Source organism: Grampus griseus (assembly GCF_964374135.1).
Source record: "Grampus griseus genome assembly, chromosome: 14".
Lineage (NCBI taxonomy): Eukaryota > Metazoa > Chordata > Mammalia > Artiodactyla > Delphinidae > Grampus > Grampus griseus.
Window position 1 is genome coordinate 85,308,775 of NC_139008.1, and position 26,581 is coordinate 85,335,355.

The following is a 26,581-nucleotide window of genomic DNA, read 5'->3' on the forward strand; positions in this document are numbered from 1 at the left end:
AGAATGAGTGAGGAAGATTCCCTCTGCTTCTGTCCTCTGAACGAGATTGTAGAGAATGGATATAATTTCTTCCTTAAGAGTTTGGTAGAATTCACCTGGCAACCCATCAGGGCCTCCTGCTTTCTGTTTTAGGAGATTATTAATGATTGATTCAGGGGATGTAGTAGAGGCTTGTTCAGATCATCTACTTCCTGTGTGAGTTTTTGCAGCTTGTGTTTTTTCAAGGAATTCGTCCATTTCGTCCAGGTTATCCAATTGGTGGGCACAGAGTTGTTCATAGTATTCCTTTAATATCCTTTTAACATCCATATTACCTATAGTAATGTTCCCTCTTTTATTTCTGATATTTGCAATTAGTGTCCTCTATCTTTTTCTCTTGGTCTGGCTAGATCCTATTGATTTTACTGATCTTTTCAAAGAACCAGCTTTTGGTTTTGTTGGGTTTTCTCTGTTGATGTCTGATTTTTAATTTCCCTGATTTCTGCTCTAGTTCTTGCCATGTCTTCTGCTTAGTTTGGATTTAATGAGCATGTCTTACTTTTATCATTAGCAAATCAGTAAGGATAGGCATTTTTGGAAAAGACCCCATTTCTGCTTTGGGGAGTTCTCAGTCTTACAAACACAGAGGCAGGCAAGAGTAACACAACTCAACGATTCCTGCAACAGAGGAGCTGACGCCTGGGCTAAGAACAGGTTAGGTGGTGGGCGGATGTCAGGAGGAGGACCAGAGGAGTTTTCAATAGGGTTTTGAAGAATGAGTAAGAGTTTGCTAGGTGGATAAAGTCTCAGAGACATGGCAGAGGTGGGCGCACTTAGGAAACTAAAGCTGGCTTGGACCACCTGGGGCCCAGCATGTGTGTGCAGGAAGGGGGCCAATTCTGAGGGTCTTAGTTGGTGTGAGCATAGCGTTGATGTGAGAATCTCATTCTCCATCACTTTTGTCAGTTTCCCAGGTAACCTGAGAAGGCTAAGAATCCCAGCCATGGTGTGAAGTGTCAATATTGCTAATGGCAAAAAAATATCACTCTTATTGGCAAATTGCATCTGTTTGAGGACGAGTGTAAAATAAGCGATAAACACCTGGAATTCTGAGCGCAGTGATTCTTAAAGGGACCCCAGCAGCTCACTTCAGGCAATGGTCATAGGAGGGAGTGATCCCTGCACAGCTTCAGGGCAGCTCCCACACCTGCCTGATCCTTCCGTCCTGGCTGCATCACCTGTCAGGGACAGAGGTCCTGGGGAGCTGTGTGACCTGCTTGGAGGACTCGCCCAGTGGGACCCCTGGGGCTGCTCTGTGTCCTGAGCAGGCAGGGTGGCATCTTGAACCTAAACAGAACCCGCAAGAGGGGTTCCACAGCTAGTGACACTCAGCGGCAAGGCTTGACGCTGAGAACAAGGGACCTAGCAAATCATTCTCAGTCGGGCTGTGACGAGATGAGCATTTAGAACCAACAGTCCGAGGGTCACAAAGCTTTCTGTTGGTGCGTCCCAGGCGCAAAGAAGAAGGATATGCTGGATACTTGTGCATCACTTATTTCATTATGTATTACATTTATTTATTTATAAACTGTATATATGAGCAGTACCATACTCATGGATTGCAAACGTTATAAAATGCACACAGAAGTAGTTATGAAGGAAAGAATACGTGAAATAAGCCACGGTGTTAATATTTTCGTTTTCTACCACAGCCTGACCTACTGAGTCCTGAAAGTGAGGCCCAGAGATTGGCATTTCGGCAAGTGCGTAGATGGGGGGGCAGTGATTCTGGTGCACCTGGTCCAAAGTTCATCCTTGGTAGGTCCACCATAGTATAAAAGCTAGAATTTTCCACAGAGCTTTATACAAAAATCTGCTTTGTCGTTTATTCAACAAGTACTTCATGTCCCAGCTCTGGGTCCCCAAGGATTCTAAGGAAAAACTAGACCACCTGAGGAGTTCCTGGCTACGTTAAAAGCTGCCGGTCAGCAGCAAGGCAAGGAGGCAGAAGAGGGCCGTGTCTGGATCAGAAATCCTGACACATCGGGCTGCATGGTGTGGTGACACAGGAACATCGCTGTGGGGAGAGGTGAGGCCGGGCACTTTGTGGTGTTTCCTGAACTGAAAGACAGGGCGGCCCTCTTTGCAGGCTCCGGCATCCTTTCGCCTGGACCCACTTGTGAAAAGTAAAAGCTAAAATGTGTAATGTTATTTGAATCCTATTTTAAATGTGGTGCAAGGTTATTGAAAGGCCCCTTGCGGTGAATCCTGTGATGTGAAGAGTCACTTGAGTCAGGTGAGGAGAGAGATCACCTGTCGTCACTGCAGGATGAGTGAACAGAACACCAGCGGTCACTGCCTGGGCTTGGCCTGGGGCTCTGGGGTTGACGTTACCTGGAAACCGGCCATTCCCCGCATGCACACTAGGTGGCGCTGTAGAGAGCCACTGGGATGCGGGATGCTCGGAAGAGGGGCCTCTTTGGGACAAGCTGGTGGGCCGTTTGCGGGTGACCCTGTGAGGGTCTGGTGGTTCTCACTGAGCACCAAGCAGCAGATCTGTGCGAGGGACTCGTAGGCCCAGTGATAATACGACATAGCAGAGCTGCTGTTTCTTTGTGCTATTGCTTCAACCTGGGTACTTTCCTGAGAGCTTCTCTCCCGTTCTATCACCTGATCCCCCGATGGGGCACGTACTATCTATCACTGTCCCTTTTTCACAGTTGAGGAAACCAAGGCAAAGGGGTGGGGGGACACGTGCCCGTTTTTTTGTTGTTTGTTTTTTTGAGCCTTCTTTTAATTAATTTATTTTTATTTTTGGCTGTGTTGGGTCTTCGTTTCTGTGCGAGGGCTTTCTCTAGTTGCGGCAAGCGGGGGCCACTCTTCATCGCGTTGTGCGGGCCTCTCACTGTCACGGCCTCTCTTGTTGCAGAGCACAGGCTCCAGACGCGCAGGCTCAGTAGTTGTGGCTCATGGGCCTAGTTGCTCCGCGGCATGTGAGATCTTCCCGGACCAGGGCTCGAACCCGTGTCCCCTGCATCGGCAGGCAGATTCTCAACCACTGCGCCACCAGGGAAGCCCCACATGCCTGTTTTGAACGCAGGTCTCTAGCTCTGTAGCCACGAGGGATCACCCATCAGCAAACTCTCCAGGGCACCTCAGCGTCCCTAAAAGTGTGTCCACTCGGGCCCAGCATGCACGGCCTTGAGGCTCTCAGTTCTCCTGGAGCCTCAGTTTCCCCTCAAAAAGGGCATCTCAATTCCCTTGGAGAATTACTTTAAGAACCTGAAGTCTTAATTCTGCGAGACTGTCCCTCAGGCCCTTCTGCAGAGGGCAGTAAGGGCTGCCCCTGGCTGCCCACTCTTCTCTGTCCTAATGGGGAGCAGGGCGGCCTGCTCTGGCCCAGGAAGCCACCCTCGGGCAGAAGTCTTCCAGGGCCTGAGGGAGCTGCCGTGAGGATGACACAGGTTGAGGTGGGCAGTGTGCTTAGCGCCACCCAGCGGTGGACAAGTGTTGATGGAGGTCCCTCTGTGCAGGGGACAGGACGTGGACATCTTTGGGGCCATTGTCCTGCTGACCACAGTGGCACACAGAGACCCCTGCACAGGAGGAGCTGAGCAGAGAGAAGGGTCCCCGGCCTCCTCACCAGTGGTCCCCGGGGAGCTCAGATATGCAGAGTCTTGGGCTCCACCCTGACCCTCTGAATCAGGGTCTGCATTGTGTGGGACCCTAGATGCTCCAGGTCACGGAGGAAGGGTAGCAGCCCTGGTCGGAAAGCCATCCTTTCTTTTGACTGCGGCAGCTGTCACCCACTCTGTGGGTGACCACAGAGACCTCCTGTTCTCTGGGAGGGGGCAGGTTTCAGGGGGACTGGCTTTGTCCTTGTCTCAGATTCTTAGTTCCCTTGCCTCAGGCACTGTGGCCCATTTCTGTGTCATTCTCAGCACAGCGCCCGGCACGTAGTAGGTCCTTAGTGACGACTGAGGTGATGAACCTTGGAAGAAACACAGGAGATACGACCTGGGCTGGGTTCCATTGCTCCATTTCACAGATGACAAGACCGAGGCCCAGGAGATTAATTGGCTGGTTTGGGCACCATGGGTAGTTGTTATGAGATGGGTCTGGGCTGGAGCTCAGGGCCCAGACTCCACCCCCTGTCCCTTGCACACAGCTCTTGACACAGCAGGGCACCCTCTCTTTCCTCTTGTGACAGGCAGCGATGCTTTTTCCAGGCTCCAAACTCCAGAGGACTCTGGGGCTGTGGAATTATAGTGATGCACAGACTTATCCACTGAAATGCAGTACTAGCCCACATTTGAAATTCACATTGAAATTCACTTTTATCCTTGGAAGACAGGGGTACACACAGAGTGAGCCCCGCAACTGGTAGTCCAGCTTTCTGCCCGGAGCATCTTCCTGGGCGGGGGTAGGGCAGGCATGTGGCCTCCAAGCAGAGTGGTGATCACACCAAGATGGGGAGACCTAGGTGCGGTTCTGTGTTGCTGAAGCAGCTGGAGTTCGTAGGTCAGGGTCCTGGAAAAGGGGGCTCTGTGAGGGGGGCCCCAGAAGTTCACGTGGAGATTCAGCTGGCCGAGGGCAGACAGAATTCCACAGGACTTAGCAGAGATCATCTGTAGGGGCAAGGGAGGAACGTGGTGCTGGAGGCCAGGGATGCTGGGATCCAGCCCAGACCGCGGAGAGACCTCGGAGAGCACCGTGGACCGTCTTTCAAAACCCCAGGAAGGCCAAGCCTCCGGAGTAAGGAACATGCCACGGAGTAGACGACCATGTTCAAAACCAAAATAGACCTGCCATCGTTGTGAACATGTTCAGGGTCTTAAGGAACAGGATGAATGAACAGATGGAGAATCTTTGCAGAGAACCAGAAACTATAAAAGAGAAAAAGAAACTATAAAATGCAGATTCCAGAATTGAAAAGTATGAAGTCTGAAATGGAAAATCCACAGCAGGTTAAAGACGGCCCCACAGCATCCCTGCTCGTGCCGAGGCAGGTGCGAGGACTCCTCACACGGGGCTCCTGCCGCCGTGGGGGGGGGCATCCCCGCCCTGCTCCACTCTCGGGGCACCCATGCCTTCCGCCGCCTCCCACTCAAATGCCAAAGCCTCAAGCGGCCGAGCCCCCTGGATTCCACAGTTGCCAGTCTGCAGTTTGGGGGGAAGACGGCGGGAGTATACGCATCCTTGTAGCCAAGACTTGGCGCGTCTCTGTAATGATGTCCTTAGGATAAATTCCAAAGTGTGACTAATTGAGGAAAAGATCCCGTGCTGAGTTTATTTTTAACTCCTCAGCCTTCTGTTCTTCTTTATACCCGACCCCATTTACAGCTCCTCTCAAGACCGTGGTTCTGGAAGCAGTCGCGAGGCAATGATCCAGGGGGGAGGGGGGGAGGAGCGTCTGTCTAAACCTAAAATACGTGGCAGCTTCGCTTCAGGGATGCTCGCCTTGCCAGGGATCGAGCTGATGGGAATATTCATCCACGTGCAGGGAGACACAGGGACGAGGGCAGTCCCTGAAGCTCTGGTGAAGAGACCAGGAATAAGCACTAACCTAGATGTCCGTTCACAGGGAGCTGGATCAACAAGCGGTGGGATTATGTGGCATCCACACTCGGGGGTCCTTTGCAGCCGTAAAAGAGAAAGAGCTGGATCAGTCCGTCCTTTAGGAGCAGATGTGTGAGCAACAGCTCTTTGCTGTACTGCGCGTGGTGCGATCCCGCTTCTGTGAAACACAAGAGTTAAGTGGGCGTGTCAGTGGTTAATGGTAGAGAAAGAGTTCTGGAAGCAGGTGCCAGAAAACACCCGTCGTGGTTTCTTCTGGAGGCGAGATGTGGGCGGGGAAAGGGGATCCTTTCCTCTCAGTACTGCTCTTGTGCTTCGGTTGTTTGCAATGTGTGTGCATTGTTCTTAGAGCTGAGTGAGAGATCACGCTTCTCGGAGCCAGAAGGCAGACAGCCTGAGCTCTGCACCCAGCTGTGACCTGGGACAGCTCCCACCTCCGTGAACTTGAACTTAACCTTACCTCTCGTTAACTCACCGTTGAGGTGAGCGGGCGGAACCCTCTGGGCCGGCGGGCTCTGATAAGAGTCAGCAAACACCCCGTAAATGGAAGGGTGACCTAATCTATTTTTTCTTTTTCAAAGCTTGTTAATTTGGTAAATGATATTGGTTGCTTCTCAAATGATAAACCACTTTGCCTCCCAGCTGGTCCTGATGTGTTACCGTTTGTATAAATCGTTGGATTGGATTTGCTACCGTTCTGTTTAGGATTTTTATATCCATGCTCACGAGGGCTATTAATCGAACGCGGGCTCCCTGCACTGGGAGCATGGAGTCTTACCCACTGGACCAGCAGGGATGTGTCCCTCCTTGCGCGTCTTCTGTCTGCTTGCTCTGTCAGTTACGTAGACAGAGGTCTGAAATCTCCAGCTATAACTGTAGATTTGTCCACCCCTCTCAGTTCTATTAGTTTTTGCTTCATGTATTTGACCCTCGTAATAGGGCCATCAATATCTAGGACTGTCCCATCTTCCTAATGAAGTTGTCCCTCTATCACTTGGGACGATCCTCCTTATCCCTGAGTAACTCCTTTGCTCTGGAATCTCCCTTGTCTGATGTTAATAGACCCCTTCAACTTTCTCTTGATTAATCTTAGAATGGTACCTCATTTTCCCTTTGTACGTTTCATCTATAATATTTGCATCTTTTTATTTAAAGTGCATGTTTTGTAGGCAGCATGTAGTTGGCTCTTGCTTTTTTGTCCATCCTAAGAATTTTTGCCTCTAGTTAAGGTGTTCAGACTGTTTACACTTCATGTGATCATTGATTTTATTGAGTTTACGTCCACTGTCTGGTTCTGCAGATCTCCAACTTCTGTCTGTGTTGCTCTGCCTCCCATTTCCACCCACAGACTCTTGCTGTCTCGGTCTCTAAGGCTTCATCTTTTCAACTCAGGTAGTTTTCCAAGCTCTTCCTGTTGCCTCTCCCCGGTCCATGGCCCAGGAAATCTCCAGAGGCAGTAAGCTGGGTCAGCATAGGGTTCGCTTTATTTGATTCCCATCTCGGGGGTCACTGTCTTTTCCAGTATCATCAAAACCATTGTTTCATATATTTTGATTTTTGTTTGTTTTATTTATGGGTGGGAAATTCAGTGTGTATTACTCCATCCTGGTCAGAAGTAGAAGTTAAAGTCACCACTCTTACTTTGGAGCCCGAGACAAGTTTTCATGGTACATCCCTTCTATGGAACCAGCTGGGTTCTGATATGACGGGTCCTCAGGAGGGAATCCTTCTCATAGGTTCCAGCCCAGATGCTGCTTCCTTCAGAAACCCTTCCTTGATCTTGACAAGCGCCCTTCCTCGTGTGGCCTGTTCATTCCTCCTTGTGCTGTGTAATTCAGCAGACACTTCCCGAGTTTGTGCAGGGAAAGAAATGAACAAGGCAGAGTCCGCTCCGTGGAGGAGCTCACCAGATTTGTTTTTCTCCATTGAGTGAAAATGTTTCAAGCTCAGATGATGACTGTGGTTAGGGAAAGCCACACAAACAGATAATTAGAATACGTTGTGAGGATGTGCAAATAGGAACACACATAATGTGTTTCAGATCGTTACAGGGGCTTGTTTTCACGTCTCCCTCCCTCACCTGAGTGAGCTCAGTGGGGCGTGCACCACGTGGTCCTCATTTCTGCTCTTGGGGGCCAGGCGTACAACAGGTGCACTAGAGATGGTGCCTTGCTGAACCTAACGGATCTGCGAAGGTCACGGCTAAGAGTGTGGATGCCGAGCTCAGGCCTGGGGATGAATCTCGGTTCTGTCGCTTGACCTATCAGCAAGAAAACAGGAGCTCAGTTGTGGACGTGCTAAGTTTGAGATGCCTGATTGGGGCCTGGGTAGAGACATCATGAAGGAAGCCAAAGATGCACCATGGATTCAGGAGAGAGGATGTAGCTGGAGAGGGAGATTCTGAGCGTTGGCAGCTGGTCCTTAGTGTCGTGGGACTGAAGAGGTTGTGTAGGAAGCAAGCGTGGAGGAGGGGTTTGAGGGTTGAGTCCTGGGCTCACCCACGTCTAGAGGGGAGATGATGCAGAACCAGCAAAGGAGACAGAGGCGTGGCTATGGCAGTGGGAGGATGCCGGCCAGTGGTGCGTAGGGAGAGAGAAGGGAGGCTTCACAAGGAAGAGAGTGGTCCAAGGCCTGAGACCCCCCACGAGCATCCTTTCTCCACCGGGTGGCTAATGGGCGCTGATGAGACGGGGTTGAGGGTATGTTCTGAGTCCCACACACGCTGGTGTGTCGGCCTGCGTGGAGATCGGGAGGCTGCCCCCCGCCCGGTGAGGTGGAGCCCAGAGCTCTGGGGTCAGCAGCTCTCTGGGCCATGCTGGGTCCTGGGAGAAGAGCCAGCATTGCCCACCCTGCTTCCTGAGCCCTGTCTGTCAGCTGTGTGTGGGAAAAACTCTCCAACATTCGCTGGAGTTGAGCTGGATCTGGTAACATCAAGGTTTTACTTTTTTTTTTTTTTAACATCTTTATTGGAGTATAATTGCTTTACAATGGTGTGTTAGTTTCTGCTGTATAACAAAGTGAATCAGTTATACATATACATATGTCCCCATATCTCTTCCCTCTTGTGTCTCCCTCCCTCCCACCCTCCCTATCCCACCCCTCTAGGCGGTCACAAAGCACTGAGCTGATCTCCCTGTGCTATGCGGCTGCTTCCCACTAGCTATCTGTTTTACGTTTGTTAGTGTATATATGTCCATGCCACTCTCTCACTTTGTCCCAGCTTACCCTTACCCCTCCCTGTATCCTCAAGTCCATTCTCTAGTAGGTCGGCATCTTTATTCCCATCTTGCCCCTAGGTTCTTCTGACGATTTGTTTTTCTCTTTTTTTTTTTCGATTACATATATATGTGTTAGCATACGGTATTTGTTTTTCTCTTTCTGACTTCACTCTGTATGACAGTCTCTAGGTCCATCCATCTCACTACAAATAACTCAGTTTCGTTCCTTTTGATGGCTGAGTAATATTCCATTGTATATATGTGCCACATCTTCTTTATCCATTTATCTGTTGATGGGCACTTAGGTTGTTTCCATGTCCTGGTTATTGTAAATAGAACTGCAATGAACATTTTGGTAAATGACTCTTTTTGAATTATGCTTTTCTCAGGGTATATGCCCAGTAGTGGGATTGCTGGGTCATATGGTAGTTCTATTTTTAGTTTGTTAAGGAACCTCCATACTTTTCTCCACAGTGGCTGTATCAATTTACATTCCCACCAACGGTGCAAGAGTGTTCCCTTTTCTCCACACCCTCTCCAGCATTTACTGTTTGTAAATTTTTTGATGATGGCATTCTGACTGGTGTGAGATGATATCTCATTGTAGTTTTGATTTGCATTTCTCTAATGATTACGGATGTTGAGTATTCTTTCATGTGTTTGTTGGCAGTCTGTATATCTTCTTTGGAGAAATGTCTGTTTAGGTCTTCTGCCCATTTTTGGATTGGGTTGTTTGTTTTTTTTGATATTGAGCTGCATGTGTTGCTTGTATGTTTTGGAGATTAATCCTTTGTCAGTTGCTTCATCTGCAAATATTTTCTCCTATTCTGAGGGTTGTCTTTTCATCTTGTTTATGGTTTCCTTTGCTGTGCAAAAGCTTTTTAGTTTCATTAGGTCCCATTTGTTTATTTTTGTTTTTATTTCCATTTCTCTAGGAGGTGGGTCAAAAAGGACCTTGCTGTGGTGTATGTCATAGAGTGTTCTGCCTATGTTTTCCTCGAAGACTTTGATGGTGTCTGGCCTTACATTTAGGTGTTTAATCCATTTTGAGTTTATTTTTGTGTATGGTGTTAGGGAGTGTTCTAATTTCATTCTTTTACATGTAGCTGACCAGTTTTCCCAGCACCACTTATTGAAGAGGCTGTCTTTTCTCCACTGTATATTCTTGCCTCCTTTATCAAAGATAAGGTGACCATATGTGCCTGGGTTTATCTCTGGGCTTTCTATCCTGTTCCATTGATCTGTCTTTCTGTTTCTGTGCCAGTACCATACTGTCTTGATTACTGTAGCTTTGTAGTATGGTATGAAGTCAGGGAGCCTGATTCCTCCAGCTCCATTTTTCATAAGATTGCTTTGGCTATTCGGGGTCTTTTGTGTTTCCATACAAATTGTGAAGATTTTTGTTCTAGTTCTGTGAAAAATGCCAGTGGTAATTTGATAGGGATTGCATTGAATCTGTAGATTGCTTTGGGTAGTATAGTCATTTTCACAATGTTGATTCTTCCAACCCAAGAACATGATATATCTCTCCATCTATTTGTATCATTTTTAATTGCTTTCATCAGTGTCTTATAATTTTCTGCATACAGGTCTTTTGTCTCCTTAGGTAGGTTTATTCCTAGATATTTTATTCTTTATGTTGCAATGGTAAATGGGAGTTTTTTCTTGATTTCACTTTCAGATTTTTCATCAGTAGTGTATAGGAATGCCAGAGATTTCTGTGCATTAATTTTGTATCCTGCTACTTTACCAAATTCATTGATTAGCTCTAGTAGTTTTCTGGTAGCATCTTTAGGATTCTCTATGTATAGTATCATGTCATCTGCAAACAGTGACAGCTTTACTTCTTCTTTTCCGATTCGGATTCCTTTTGTTTCCTTTTCTTCTCTGATTGCTGTGGCTAAAACTTCCAAAACTATGTTGAATAAGAGTGGTGAGAGTGGGCAACCTTGTCTTTTTCCTGATCTTAGTGGAAATACTTTCAGTTTTTCACCATTGAGGACGATGTTGGCTGTGGGTTTTTCATATATGGCCTTTATTATATTGAGGAAAGTTCCCTCAATGCCTACTTTCTTGAGGGATTTTATCATAAATGGGTGTTGAATTTTGTCAAGAGTTTTCTCTGCATCTATTGAGATTATCATATGGTTTTTCTCCTTCAACTTGTTAATATGGTGTATCATGTTGATTGATGTGTAAATAAGGAAGAATCCTTGCATTCCTGGGATAAATCCCACTTGATCATAGTGTATGATCCTTTTAAAGTGCTGTTGGATTCTGTTTGCTAGTGTTCTGTTGAGGATTTTGCATCTATGTTCATCACTGATATTGGCCTGTAGTTTTCTTTCTTTGTGACATCTTTGTCTGGTTTCGGTATCAGAGTGATCGTGGCCTCGTAGAATGAATTTGGGAGTGTTCCTTCTGCTATATTTTGGAAGAGTTTGAGAAGGATAAGTGTTAGCTCTTCTCTAAATGTTTGATAGAATTCGCCTGTGAAGCCATCTGGTCCAGGGATTTTGTTTGTTGGAAGATTTTTAATCACAGTTTCAATTTCAGTGCTTGTGATTGGTCTGTTCATATTTTCTATTTCTTCCTGATTCAGTCTTGGCAGATTGTGCCTTTCTAAGAATTTGTCCATTTCTTCCAGGTTGTCCATTTTATTGGCATATAGTTGCTTGTAGTAATCTCTCATGATCCTTTGTATTTCTGCAGTGTCAGTAGTTACATCTCCTTTTTCATTTCTAATTCTGTTGATTTGAGTCTTCTCTTTTTTCTGGACAAGTCTGGTTAATGGTTTATCAATTTTGTTTATCTTCTCAAAGAACCCGTTTTTAATTTTATTGATCTTTGCTATCGTTTCCTTCATTTCTTTTTCATTTATTTCTGATCTGATCTTTATGATTTCTTTCCTTCTGCTAACTTTGGGTTTTTATTGTTCTTCTTTCTCTAATTGATTTAGGTGTAAGTTTAGGTTGTTTATTTGAGATGTTTCTTGTTTCTTAAGGTAGGATTGTATTGCTATAAACTTCCCTCTTAGAACTGCGTTTGCTGCATCCCATAGGTTTTGGGTCGTCATGTTTTCATTGTCATTTGTTTCTAGGTATTCTTTGATTTCCTCTTTGACTTCTTCAGTGATCTCTTGGTTATTAAGTAGTGTGTGTTTATATTTCTTACAGATCTTTTCCTGTAATCGATATCTAGTCTCATAGCGTTGTGGTCGGAAAAGATACTTGATACGATTTCAATTTTCTTACATTTACCAAGGCTTGATTTGTGACCCAGGATATGATCTATCCTGGAGAATGTTCCATGAGCACTTGAGAAAAATGTGTATTCTGTTGTTTGGGATGGAATGTCCTATAAATATCAATTAAGCCCATCTTGTTTAATGTATCATTTAAAGCTTGTGTTTCCTTATTTATTTTCATTTTGGATGATCTGCCCATTGGTGAAAGTGGGGTGTTAAAGTCCCCTACTATGAATGTGTTACTGTCAATTTCTCCCCTTATGGCTGTTAGCATTTGCCTTATGTATTGAGGTGCTCCTATGTTGGGTGCATAAATATTTACAGTTGTTATATCTTCTTCTTGGATTGGCCCCTTGATCATTATGTAGTGTCCTTCTTTGTCTCTTGTAATAGTCTTTATTTTAAAGTCTATTTTGTCTGATATGAGAATTGCTACTCCAGCCTTCTTTTGATTTCCATTTGCATGGAATATCTTTTTCCATCCCCTCACTTTCAGTCCATATGTGTCCCTAGGTCTGAAGTGGGTCTCTTGTAGACAGCATATATAAGGGTCTTGTTTTTGTATCCGTTCAGCCAGTCTTTGTCTTTTGGTTGGAGCATTTACATTTACAGTAATTATCAATATGTATGTTCCTGTCACCATTTCTTAATTGTTTTGGGTTTGTTTTTGTAGGTCTTTTCCTTCTCTTGTGTTTCCTGCCTAGAGAAGTTCCTTTAGTATTTGTTGTAAAGCTGGTTTGGTGGGCTGAATTCTCTTAGCTTTTGCTTGTCTTTAAAGGTTTTAATTTCTCCCTCAAATCTGAATGAGATCCTTGCTGGGTAGAGTAATCTTGGTTGTAGGTTTTGCTCCTTCATCACTTTAAGTATGTCCTGCCACTCCCTTCTGGCTTGCAGAGTTTCTGCTGAAAGATCAGCTGTTAACCTTATGGGGATTCCCTTATGTGTTGTTTTTCCCTTGCTGCTTTTAATATTTGTTCTTTGTATTTAATTTTTGATAGTTTGATTAATATGTGTCTTGACGTGTTTCTCCTTGGATTTATCCTGTATGGGACTCTCTGTGCTTCCTGGACTTGATTAACTATTTCCTTTCCCATATTAGGGAAGTTTTCAACTATAATCTCTTCAAATATTTTCTCAGTCCCTTTTTCTCTAATAAGGTTTTTCTTTTAATTGACTTACAATATTTGGCCTATGCATTGATTTTTATTGCCTTTGGCCAATCAAGAACTCCATAGAGTATTGAGGAAGACTGGTCTAAAGATAAATGAAAGCCTTGCGCTTGGAAAGACAGTATTGTTTTTGACAAACACGCCCCTGGGGAGAAGGTAGTTTTGCATTGGGCCAGCTCTGAGTCAGATCCAATGTGGACAGCCTTGCAGCGGGGACTTCAGAGAACCAGCGACAGGTCAAATGATGACAGCTCTTTGGGAATGAAGCCTGTTCCCCTCCCCCCAGTGGCTGCCAGGTCCCTGGTTTTCAGCAGAAAACAGACTGCTTCGAGGCTGCTGCCAAGATGGAGAAAGGGACAGAGTAAAACATTCTTCCTGAGAGTCATCCAGTTTTCCTTGAATAAAGACGCCCTGTGTCGCTGCAACCCTTTAGTTAATTTACAGAGTTCTGAAAAAGTTGACTCTGATGATTTTGCAGTTTTCTTGTTGCTTTTATAGAGAGAATTTTCCACCATCTTCACTGCTGTCACTCCACAAAGGTGTTTCTTTTTAAGCAATTATTTTGATATAAGGAAGCTATGTTGATGATTAAAAATAAAATACAGAAAACCAAAATTAATAAGTAAAATCCATTCCTGGCATCTCTATGCCGATTTATAAGAAGATTATAAATTCTTACAAAATTAGATGCAAACACATACACAGATATATTTATATATAAAAGTACATGCTTTCCTACAAGTTGCTTTTCTTAGCAACATATCACGTCTGTCTTTTTGTCCCTCAGTAATGTATATACCACTGCTTTTAGGTTCATGATAGGTTGACGATATTCACATGCTACAGAGGCGCCGTAATGTAACACATGCTGTCTTGTATTTCGGCTGTGTTTACTTTCTGTCTTTCGTAAATGAGGCTGCGTGAACACCCTCTTATGTGTGTTTTGTGTGCTTGTCCCATTTGTTTTGGGAGCAGACTCTTGGAGGTGGGATTTCTGGCCCCAAAGGTAGGATCACAAGTGTGTTTGGGGGCCTTTGGGGGAGAGGGTGGCTTGTTCCCATCGTCAGGACAGGAAGGTCCCCTGGCCTCTGTCTCTCAGTGTCACATCCTGCTCTGGATCCCCTGCTCGTTTAGAAGAATTCCCTCAGTTGTGCAGAAGTGCCCCTCAACTTCATGAAAAGCCCTCCCTTTAAGCTATTTGTCTGGAAGTTTCCCTTTTTGACTTTTAAGTAGTCAAACCTGTTGACCCCCTGATAGCTTGGGGAAGACCGTCAGCCCAGACGTGTTCATCGTGGCCCTACTGGGTGCCATGCTGTGCTCTTAGGGCCTGGATGACTGAGCCGAGGAGAATTAATTGCTCTTAGCACAGAGATTTCCTGTGGAGTGAATTCTCATTTCATCTAGAAATCTCTGATTAAAGAATCTTTATCTCAGTTAAGAACGAATATGCTTAAAGTTTGTAATGACAAGTATGCCGCGACATTTGCAGTAGGCTTAAAGACATTCTTTATCGAAAGCTAGAAAGATGAAACCACATTCGGTGTAGTTTCGTGGTTAGCATATTACCGTTGTCTAAACATGGCAGTCCTTCTCGCCACCTAGCAGACCTTTGACATTCACGAAGGATTTGTCCTGAGGCCTTTGAGACTCCCTCAGTTCATAAATGCCAGTTTAGCTTTCAATTTCCCCCAGACCATGCAGTAAAGATCAACAGAAAAATGCATGTGACTGCCTTAGGCCTTCATGATTCTATAAATACAGGACTCTAGTCATGTATAAAGCTATTAAAACAAAATCGGGCTGGAGCCCTGGCTGAAATGGCTTTGGGGGTCATTATTTTTCTCTTTGTCTCTAATAAAACACACAGCAAACAAGTTCATATTAGAAACTCAAGCCTCAGTCAAGTCCAATATTTTATATCTTACTTTATCCCAGACTTATGTTAAACTGTCACCTTACTAGGCATTTCTTGCTTTGTATTCCTGTACCCCACAGTAGGAATGGGCTTTCTTTGGCCAGCCATTATTCTTAAGAAATAAAGTTTCCCTCCACCTGTGGGGTTGACCTCATTGGATGATGGTCTGAGCCCCCGGGATTTAAACCCATGCCCTAGTAAAAGGGCAAAACATCACGCCGGAAAACTGCAGTCTGTGTCGTGCTCCGGAGTTCCCTGCCCGTTGTCAGCGCGTGCGCTCGCCGCGGGGCAGGTAAGGACTCTGCTCTTCGTGCAGCTCCATGCCGTTTCCTTTTCCGCCCGTGAATGCAGCCAGCCCCCTTTTCTGCTCTTCAATACGTTTAAACGTCGTCGTTCCTTAAGACCTTACATGCACACCGATGTCACTCTGCTGCTTGGACGTGTGTAGAACTGAAAGTCAATGTCAGCCTCCTAGACCCTGAACCAGGCTCACTCAGCCGTGTTCCTTGATAACCTGTTGCGTCAACACTGTTCCAGGACCCAGGAGAACAGACTGTTGTCGAGCTTAAAAGCTAGTGGAGGGGATGGAGGATAAACTAGTGAACAAGAAAGAGACCAGGTAGGGGAGGAGTTAAGCGGGTGGGTGATGGCGATTGGAGGACCCATCGGGCCTCTTTGAGGGCAGGGCTCAAGGCCAGCAGTGTGATTCAGGAGGTGGCCGGCCCTGGATGGTCCAGGCAGAGCAGGGGGGTCGCCATGGGAAAGACATGGTGCAGAGACCCTGAGTTGGGATCGTCCAGGAATGGAAGAGGACCCACATGGCCACGGGGTCACAGGCAGAGGGGAGAGGGGGGTGACAGGGGGATGGGGGGACAGACCACCATGGGTAAAGTAACTGTAATTTATGATCTGCACCTGGGCACTTCTGAAGGAAAACGTGGCGCTACTAGTAACTGCTCTGGGGCAAAGGGTGTCGACCGGGACTGTCTCTGGAGACCCCGGCTGCATGAACGATCCCGCACCTGTGGAAGGCATGGTTGTGTGTGGGCCTTTGTGAAGGGAGGTGCGTTGCCCAGCGTTCGCTGGAGGGCATTACAGCTGCCAGACGTGCCCGCGTGGCTCTGGTCCAGGTTCTTTCCTGCAGGAGGGTGGGAAGTGCTGGCCGCACTGGCAGCCAGCGACCCCCTGACACCCGCTTTCTCGGTGCCCCTTGTCTTAGGAACACTGCCGAGGAAGTGCAAGAAGGAGCTCCTGGCAGTGAAACTGAGGAACCGGCCCAGCAAGCAGGAACTGGAAGACCGCAATATCTTCCCCAGGAGGACGGCCGAAGAGAGGCAGGAGATCCGGCAGCAGATTGAGATGAAACTCTCCAAGTAAGTGGCGCGTGGACACAGTGGGAGCTGGTCCCGGCCCTGCAGCCCGACCCCTCGGATGTCCCACCTTCCCCACACTGCGCTGTCCCGGCCCCAAACGCAGTGCCCGGGGCGGGGTTTCCCAGCCTTGCCACTGTCGACGCTCAGGGCCAGACGGCTCTTCACTGCGGGGGCCGTCGGGGCGCTGTCGGATGCTTGGCAGCCCACTGGCCTCTGCAGGCTGCACGCCCCTGTGACAGCCAACACTGTCCCCAGACATTGCCCGATCCCCCTGGGGCCACTCTTTCCTGGGGAGAAGCACTGGTTATAGAAGCCAAGCAAGGCCTATGGTGTGGACAGGCTCCGGGGGGCTGCCGGCGCTACTGGTCTGTGGTGCCCCCCTGCCCTCCGGAGGAGCGAGGGCCGGAAGCAGGATCTCCCGAACTCGGGGCCCCTGATGTTCAGGGCCGGATGACACTGATGGGGCCGTCCTGTGCGCGGTAGGACGTTTAGCAGCGTCCCTGGCCTCTACCCTGGAGATGCTCACAGCCCCTCACCCTGCCTCCCATGGTGACAAGCAAGTGTCTCCAGTTACTGCCAAGTGTCCCCTGGGGCACGGAGCCATCCCCCAGTCGAGGACCCCTGATCTGAAGGTCGCCCTGGACTTCTCCTCCAGGTGGTCTTTCCTCTGCCCGAGGCTCAGGTCTCCTCGTTTCGGGTGGACGGGCCCTTGTCTCTGCTCTCTGCCGGGGAGCTTGGGCCCCCGTGTTGCCACCCTCCGAAATGCTTTGAGTTTTTTCAGAGCGGGGGGCAATGAGTGTGAGGGGGTGAAGCCCAGCGCCCAGATGCTGTCATTGTGGGCCTCGGTTTTCTTACCTGTAAAATGGGGATGATACCAGCTGCGGGATCACGGTGGGGGAGGGGCGGGCTCAGCTTACCTGTAAAATGGGGATGATACCAGCTGCGGGATCACGGTGGAGGAGGGGCGGGCTCAGCTTACCTGTAAAATGGGGATGATACCAGCTGCGGGATCACGGTGGGGGAGGGGCGGGCTCAGCTTACCTGTAAAATGGGGATGATACCAGCTGCGGGATCACGGTGGGGGAGGGGCGGGCTCAGCATGGCGCCCATTTCTGCAGGGGCCGGGGTCCCCAGCTGGGGTCCTGAGGGCTTGGAATCACATAGCCCTGCTCTGTGCTGACGTGCTGGGGGACCTGGGACCAGCGGCCTTACCTCCCCGGGTCTTGGTTTTCTCGTCTATAAGGTGGGGTGCTGATGCTGTCTAGGTCATTGTGAATTTGGGGGGAGATCCCGTAAGGAAGGCATACGGCCGAGCCCTGGCACAAAGTAGGTGCTCAGTAAGTCGGTGCTCACCATGGCTCGTGGGGCCTGGGAGCCGGGTCCTCAGCCCCTCCTCCTGTATCGGCTCTGAACCCAGACCAGGGAGAAGCTTTTTAAAATACAGATTGGTGAGCCCCACCCCGACCTGATGAGTCTCCGGGCTGAGAGGGGTATTTTAACGAAATCCCTGATATTAACGGGTTGAGGGGGCCTCTGCAGGTTGGACGTTCTTAGCCTGATTGCAGTGAGATTGTCAACCCACCACACACTTATCACTCTGTGTCTGGTCATTCAGCAAAGGCTTATTTTACTCAAATGAGGGGCAGGCAGGCGCCGTGACCATTGCGAGAGATACAGTTGTGGGTAATGAGGGAGAGAGCTCCCCTGAGCTCCATATTCCCGGAAGCATCCTCAGACCTCTTCCTGCGTGGCTGGTACCCACTCTGGGGCTTTGTACAGACCAGATGGGTGCTCAGTAAATGCTTATGGGTGGGAAGGAAGGAGGGGTGGAAACACAGGTGCATCGATCTCATGGCCAAGGGGATATGCTGGCAGATGAAGCTTGGTGTCCTTGTTGCCTGTCTCATGGACGGGATGCACCATCGCAGGAGGCGTGGTTTCCTCTCGTTTCTAATGAGATTGAACTTTTTTTTCAGTGTTTATTAGCTGTCTGTTTTTTTTCAGTTCCTTTCATGTACATTACCTGCAGTTTTCTTTATCTTAATGATTTGAGGATTTTACCCTGGAAATTGCAGCTTCCAGTCTTTTCCAGGTCTGTGAATGACACCTCTTCTCCCTCTTCAGGACTGGTATTGTCATTTTGTTCATGCTTTCCTTTGATGTGGGAAAGTTTTTTATTTTTAACGTTATCAGATTATCGCTCATATACTTCAGGTGTCAGCAGACTTTTTCTGTGAAGAGTCAGATACTGAATATTTCTGGCTCTGTGGATCCTACTGTGTCTGCTGTGACCGCACGACTTTGTCGTCACGCTAACGCGTGGCCAATGCGTGGTGAGTGCGGCTGCATGCCAATGCGACTTTATGTACAAACATAAACAGCAGCCCACGGGGCAAGGTTTCCTGGGCCCTGATATACTTTATGGTCCATATTGTTTGTGCCATGTTTTAAAACATCCTTCCCTGCCCGAAAGTCAAAAAGATGATGTTTACACGTATTATTTTTGCAGTTGTCATCTAATCATGCCAAGCGATAATGGTTTTCTATTTGCTAAACAAACTAACTTCTCTTTCAAGATAGACTATTAAGTGAATTTAAAAAAAAATAGTAAACATTGTAGCATATGTGATTCAAGGATAACAAAATGGTCATGACGGTGCTCGGCTTAAGAGAACTCTGGGGACCCCACTCCTGTCTCCCAGTGCAGACGGGAGGTGGGAAAAGGTGGGGTGCTGGGAAACCTCAAAGGACTCCTAAGTAAGTGATACCCCAGACACAGGCCCTGGACGGAATCTGTAACTCATTTTAAAGCTTGGACTAGAACATAGTAGCTCCTTGGACGTTTGTCACCATGTTTAAAAACGGAAAAGCGACCCCAGAATTAGACACGAAGAGAGCGTGGTTGAGAAGTCACATTCCAGGCGGGCAGACGTAGCCTTCCTGGCCGGCCCGGTTTGTTTCCCCTGCAGAAATGGTTTAATTGGATCGTTTGTCTTTGTTTTGCCGCCTTTCAGAGGTTCTTCTGCCATCGCTTGCTGAATAATTCAGCCTCTGGTTGCTGTGGCAACGTGCCATTCACTGTATCCTGAAGTGCAGTCGGTGTTTTCGTACTGTGTATTTTTAAAAATTTCCAGACCCTTACTCTTTTTTTTTTTTTTTTTTTTTTTTTTTGCGGTACGCGGGCCTCTCACTGTTGGCGACCCCCCCCCGTTGCGGGACACAGGCTCCGGACACGCAGGCTCAGCGGCCATGGCTCACGGGCCCAGTTGCTCCGCGGCATGTGGGATCTTCCCGGACCGGGGCACGAACCCGCGTCCCCTGCATCGGCAGGCGGACTCCCAACCACTGCGCCACCAGGGAAGCCCCGGACCCTTTACTTTTTTATCTTTTGGGCGCTCCTAGGGCTTTTCTGGATGAAGTGGTCACGGTCTCCCCTGACTCTGTGTGCTGGCTCTGGGGATTTGCATGAAGTCGGAGTCAGCTTGGGAGTAAAGGAGGAGTAAAGCCCTGTGATCACGGTCACCCCCTTTCTATATGGGAGCCCAGCTCACCTTTACGGCGTGTGTAAGTGAATCCGCAGAGTATTACAGACCCGCAGCTCCCGTGCCTCACACAGTGGGCGAGTTCTAGAAATTTCTGTCTTGCTTCAGTTGGGTTGTGTGCACGCCATTTAAGGATGCCCGACAGCTTTCTCTTTTATTATTATTATATAAGCTTCAGGTGTCCAGCATTGTAATTCGACATCTGTATATACTACAGAGTGATCAAGTGACAACTTTCCCTTTTAAGTGCGGACCCCGTACAGTATGTTTTGCTTCCTTTCCCTCATTTCATTTAATCTTTACAGGAACCGATAGAGGAGGTGTTATCATCATCTCCATTTTACAGATGAGAAAACTAAGGCTTGATGAGAGAGGTTAAGGAACTTGCCCAGGGTCACACAGCTCAGAGGAGGGTGGGCTAGGAGTCAGGCGATGGGTGGTCCCTCAGAACCCCCAGGCCTGGGTGGCGGGGGAAGCAGAGCTCTGGGGGCCTGGCTCATCTAAGTCTCTGCTTTGCGTTTTCTCATACTGGTGTGGCTTCCATCAGGGGACATTCAGGCCTCCAGCCAGTGCCCTGGGCTTCTGTGCAAAACACTCCATGCCTGTGTTGGCGGGAACCGGAGGGGATGCAAATATTCTCCCACCCCCGGAACAGTGCAGTTAGCGAACAGAGACTCTCGGCCGACCACAGGCCCTGGGGAAACGTAGACAAGTAGGTTCAAATCCCAGGCTTTCCGTCACAGCGGTGTGGGTTTGGGCCAGCATGGCCTTCTCTGAATCTCCCCCTGGTTTGTAAATTCAACACTGTGGCAGCACCTTCCTCCTGGGGCCCCTTTGGAAAGTTCCAGGTTAGTCCCTGGACAGACAGGTGAAAGTGCATCCCTGCAGGAGGCGCTCTGGGGGGTGGAGCTGCTGCTGTTTGGTCCTGGCTGGACGCACTCGGGCTAGTTGTCACCTGGGCAGGGGCAGAGGCTACGCAGCAGGCCAGGCCAGGCCAGGGTAGTGAGCTGCTGTAGAGCAGCGCCTGGAGGGCCAAGGTCGTGTTAGCGTAGTTGTTAATGTCAGTACATTGTTGTTCTCGTCCGTGACTGTGGTGTGTTTTGCCCGGCCGGCACCTCCAGAGCGATGCACAAACCTTCTGTTAAGTCTCCCTTGGGGCGTCCTCTGCTGTGGGACCGCATGTGAGAAGCTGATTAATGCTCAGTAGCGCCCTCCAGTAGCACGTTAACACAGGCGTTCAATGCACGTGCATTAAATGACCCTCCAGCCGGTCCCTTTGTACGTTTTGTTCTCCCACATCCAGAACAGGCTGCCGCCACTCAGGCCTCCGGGAAACAGATTCCCAGGAAGGAGTGTTCTGTGCTGCTGCTCCCTTGCCCCGTGCTTGCCTTGAAATCTGCGGAATTTTAAGGAGGAGGTTTGATGCGTTTAAGGATGGGGGTGGAGATTGGCCCTCTTATAATCAGCACCATGAACCTAGCATTAGCCGTGGGACTTTCTTTCCGCTGAAGGTGTCAGGAATGCTGGGGCGCAGTGCAGGGTCTCAGTTCTGTGGACACAGGGTTTAGAAAATACAGAAACCTTACTTTTTCTGGCCTTAGCAGGAAAAAAAATGGCTTAATTTTAATTGCTGCAAAGGAAGCTGCTCCTTTGGGAAGTGTTGAGGCGTCATTGCAGCGGGTGGGGGATTGCATAATAACAGATGTTGATAAATATTTGCTACTTTTCCTCTTCCCGACCTGCAGTGCTGGGTGGGAGCCCAGCTCCTCCTGGGTGACTTGAATCCTGCCCCATAAGCACCATCTAAGGAGGGACAGAAAAGTGTGGTTATTAATGATGGTCGTTGCTAACATGTATTCAGTGTCTTCTGTGTACCAGCTTCCTGCTAAGCGTTTCATGCGTATTACCTCCTTGGAGCCTTGCGAGAGCTCTCTGGGGTAGGTGCTATTAATGGTCCTATTTTTCAGATGAGGATAACTGGCTCAGAACAGTGCAGTCACTTGCCTGTGCTCACACAGCGGGAAATATGGGGTGCGGGGGTAATTGGTCACCCGATCCACGCCAGTTCCAACATCAGAGCGTCCATCCAAATCACCAGGGAGCTTTGTGAAAGCACAGATTCCCAGGCCCCACCCCAAGTCTCTTGAACAGGAATCTGTATTTTAACAGAGCCCTTCTCCTAAGTGTCACTGTTGCCTTAGGCTGCACTGTGTCCCCTTCCTTGCCACCCTTGGAAGACCGTTCTTGGAGGCCTCAGGATCAAAATAAGCTGTACTTCTGTGTAACAGCTGTCTGTTAGTATCTTAAGGAGAATGCACATTTTATAGTTGATTGTGTTTCCCTTTTTGCCTTGGCCACCAGGAAGCTCAGAGCCAAGTATGCAGATACCTGTCACAAGTGTGTTGTATCGTTTGGGTTGTGTGTCTGTGTTTGATCTTATGTTGTATGGCCTTTGTCTTAATTTCCTCAACTCTTTTTTTTTTTTTTGGAAGGAAGGAGTCTCACATTTATTGACCATACTGTGTTCCAACTCTTTCACCTATGTTACATTTTTTCATGGTTACAAGAAAACTAAGATATAGGCATTACAACAGACTCTTGCCATTTGATGATTCAACATTGGAGGTTTTGCCTATTTGCCAGTAACTCCAAACATGTAGGACTTGAAATTTTTCTAAAGCATTCATGTGAAACTGATGCCCACCTGGAGGCTGAGGTCGTGGAGGGAGTGATTGTGAGCGAGACACGATTATTGGTGAGCATCTCTATTTCAGTTTGAGTTTGCTCTTGTCACCTCTCTTTCTGTCTGCTGTAGTTCTCCAAAGTGCTTCAGTAGTTTCCTTTTTTTTAAATTGAAGTATAGATGATTTACAATATTGCATTAGTTTCAGGTGTACAACTTAGTGATTGTGCATTTTTGAGATTATACTCCATTATAGGTTATTACAAGATAATGGGTATAATTCCCTGTACTATACAGTATATCTTTGCTGCTTATCTATTTTATGTATAGTAATTTGTATCTGTTAATCTCCTACCCCGAATTTGTCCCTCCCCCCTTTCCTCTCCCCTTTGGTAACCATAAGTTTGTTTTCTATGTTTGTGAGTCTGTTTCTGTTTTGTATACATATTCATTTGCATTATTTTTTAGATTCATATATACATGACATCATATAGTACTTGTCTTTCTCTGACTTATTTCACTAAGGATAATATTCTCTAGGTCCATCCATGTTGCTGCAGATGGTAGTTTTTCATTCTTTTTTATGGCTGCTTAATATTCTGTGTGTGTGTATGTACATATACCTTAAGCCAGTTGTCTGTTGATGGACACTCAGGTGGTTTCCATGTCTTGGCTGTTGTAAATAGTGCTGCTATGAACATTGGGGTGCATGTATCTTTTCAGAGTAGTGTTTTCATTTCTTTTGGATTTATACCCAGGAGTGGAATTGCTGGTCATGTGATAGTTCTATTTTTAATTTTTTAAGGAACCTCCACACTGTTCTTCATAGTGGCTGTACCAATTTACATTCCCACCAACAGTGTAGGAGGGTTCCCTTTTCTCCACACCCTCTCCAGCATTTGTTATGTATAGACTTTGATGATGGCTATTCTGACTGGTGTGAGGTGATACCTCACTGTAGTTTTGATTTTCATTTCTCTAATTATTAGTGATGTTGAGCATCTTTTCACGTGCCTGTTGGCCATCTGTATGTCTTCTTTGGAGAAATGTCTAGTTAGGTCTTCTGCCCATTTTTTCGATTGGAGTGTTTGGTTTTTTGATATTGAATTGTACGAGCTGTTTGTAGATTTTGGGTATTAACCTCTTGTCAGTCACATCATTTGCAAATATTTTCTCCCATTCGGTAGGTTGTCTTTTTGTATTATTGATGGTTTCCTTTGCTGTGCAAACGCTGTTAAGTTTAATTAGGTCCCCTCTGTTTATTTTTGCATTTATTTCTTTTGCCTTAGGAGATTGATCCAAGAAAATAATGCTACAATTTATGTCAAAGAGTGTGCTGCCTGTGTTCTCTCCTAGGAGTTTTATGGTTTCAGATCTTACATTTAGGTCTTTAAACCATTTTGAGTTTATTTTTGTATGTGGTATGAGGGAATGTTCTAATCTCATTGATTTACATGTGGCTGCCCAGTTTTCCAGCACCACTTACTGAAAAGACTGTCTTTTCTCCATTGTATATCCTTGCCTCCTTTGTTATAGATTAATTGACCGTAGGCGTGTGGGTTTATTTCTGGGCTCTCTATTCTTTTCCATTCATCCATATGTTTGTTTTTTGTGCCAGTAGCACTCTGTTTGATTACCGTAGCTTTGTAGTATAGTCTGCAGTCTGGGAGGCTTGTGCCTCCTGCTTTGTCCTTTTTTCCTCAGGATTGCTTTAATTTGCTCAACTCTTAATTTTATCTCTAGGGGGTATAGTTTTCTATACATGATTTCAAACCCATTTCTCAATTTTAACTATAAAAGTGTAAGTAAAAAATACATATTTTTTATGGAGGCCCTGTTAGCATGCGTAAGATTTTGCCATCTAACATCATGTCAGAAGGGTTTTCCATTCTTTTTCATAGGATTCAAATGTTCATTTTTAATAGTGGTCTGGTGTGTTAAGGAGGGGACAGACCTACCAGCTTTGCTTTTCCCTCCCACAATCAAGACTTTTAGTTTGCCTCAAAATCTTTACTTTTAAAATAAAACTACATGTAATGCTTATTTTCACACATCAGTGTTTTTTTTTTCTTTTTATGGATTATTTACATGAGCAACATTTCCAGAAATGTTAAAAGAGGAGGAGGAAAATGCATTGAATTAGATGATGTCATCATTCAAGAAAGAAAACCAGTTGTCAGCAGAACCCAGCAGATCAGTGGGTAACAGCCTGGAATTTGTGGTTCAGGAGGGAGGGAGCAAAATTTCTTATCAAATACATGAAAATAATTCAGTTTCACTAGTAACTACAGACATTAAAAAATTCATAGTAACAAAGAACCTTTCATCCTCAACTAAAATGACAATAAAACTTAAAATATTATTTTTAAATATTTTAAGTTATATTTTACTAATGTAAATACTGATCATGGTATAAGAATATCCCACCCTAGTGAGTTGGTGGTTTCCATTGCCATCCCACTGCTGGCAGCCATGTGACTTGAAAATAACTGGGCAGGTGAAGAGCCAGGATGACAATTTGCACATTTTAACCGAGCACTCTGCTTCTGGGAGTTTATATTCAGGGATTTAGAAGGAGAAGAAGCGTGCTGTGATGGTTAGTTTTAGTCCCAGGGGACTTTGTGTCTGCGGGGGCCCCCCCTTAGTGTCTCTGGGGACAGAGGGTCAGGACACAGTGTGACAGCCGAGAATCTCCATCCTGCAGATGTGCTGCAGGTGGGGCAGGTCTGTTTCGGGTCCTGAGGGCGTTACACGCTGCGACGTGGGGACAGTGTTCCTGCAGAAGCTGTCGTTCAGGCTTCGAAGGGGCCGGCTGGGGGTGGGCTTGGTCTCAGGGGCCTTCGTTCTGCTGTGAACTTGTACCGAAATCTGTGCAGATGAGCACTCACTTCCACTGAAGTGTCCTTTGGTAAATTTCAGGCAAGTGGAGGGGGGAGAGCCAGCTTCTGACCCAGGTTTCATGACAACATGACCAGCAGGGAATGGGACAGATTGGCCCTGACCGCAGGCTGGGCACCGAGCTGCTTGTGTCTCTAGCCGGACCGCAGTGCTGGGTAGGAGCGGTCCTCCCTGCTGGGTCCCAGTGTCTGTGGTGGAGCAGCCAGACTGTGGGTTCCAGAGCCCTCGCTCTACCCGCGCCCCGCCCCGGGAGCATCTCATCTTCCACAAAAGCACAGAGAGCACGTGACGCACTACGGCTCAATCCACTTCCTGGTTCATCGGAACTAACGCGTGAGTAACATCCTCATCCTCCGCTGGTCCTTCGCCTGCGTCAGCGTCGGCAGCCCTAGAACCTTCCCTCTGTGTTCCATGCGGTGTGGGCTCCTGTACACGGGCCTCGGCTTCGGTCCCTAGTAGACCCTCCGATGCCCACGCTGCAGCCTCACCTCGGATGCAGGACGTGACAGTCCTGGGTCAGGGCCTGGTGCGGCCACCCCCGACTTGTATAATAACAGCCGTTACTGCCGAACCTGAAGTTCCTCGCAGGTTTTGCCTCCTACCCCTCGGGTTATGCACGGTGGCCGTGACGTAAGAGGGTGTTGTAAATGACTTACGGGGGAGGTCAAGACCGCGGAAGAGCAGGCCTGCTTTCTCTTGCAGCATCGCATCTCACACCCTTGCATGTCTCCTGGGACGCAAAAGCCCCGTCACAAACCTCGGGTCCCTGCAGAGCGCAGGGGCCGGGTGCTGGGGAGCAGAGGTGGAAAGATAGGCTCAGAGGTGCATCATGTCTAATAAAATACGTGCAAAATAGACGTGTGAACCAGCCGTGGAAGTGGAGGGTCTAGGAGGGAGCGATGAATCTGGCAGGAGGGAGGAAGAGTTGGGGTGCAGGCATCAGAGAGGGGGTGACGTGGCGCGCGGTCTTGATGGCTCGA

At 47.5% G+C, this 26,581-nt stretch overlaps 1 protein-coding gene across 1 annotated transcript in view; it reads left to right on the forward strand.

Annotated features, from left to right (window-relative positions):
- PHACTR3 (phosphatase and actin regulator 3) overlaps window positions 1–26,581 on the forward strand; it is a gene marked incomplete at its 5' end in the record, with an annotated part of 236,614 nt that overhangs the window by 184,827 nt on the left and 25,206 nt on the right. Inside the window, one exon of the mRNA XM_082671318.1 lies at window positions 16,325–16,478. Coding sequence (XP_082527444.1) covers window positions 16,325–16,478 — 154 coding nt within the window. The remainder of the gene's footprint in view (window positions 1–16,324; window positions 16,479–26,581) is intronic.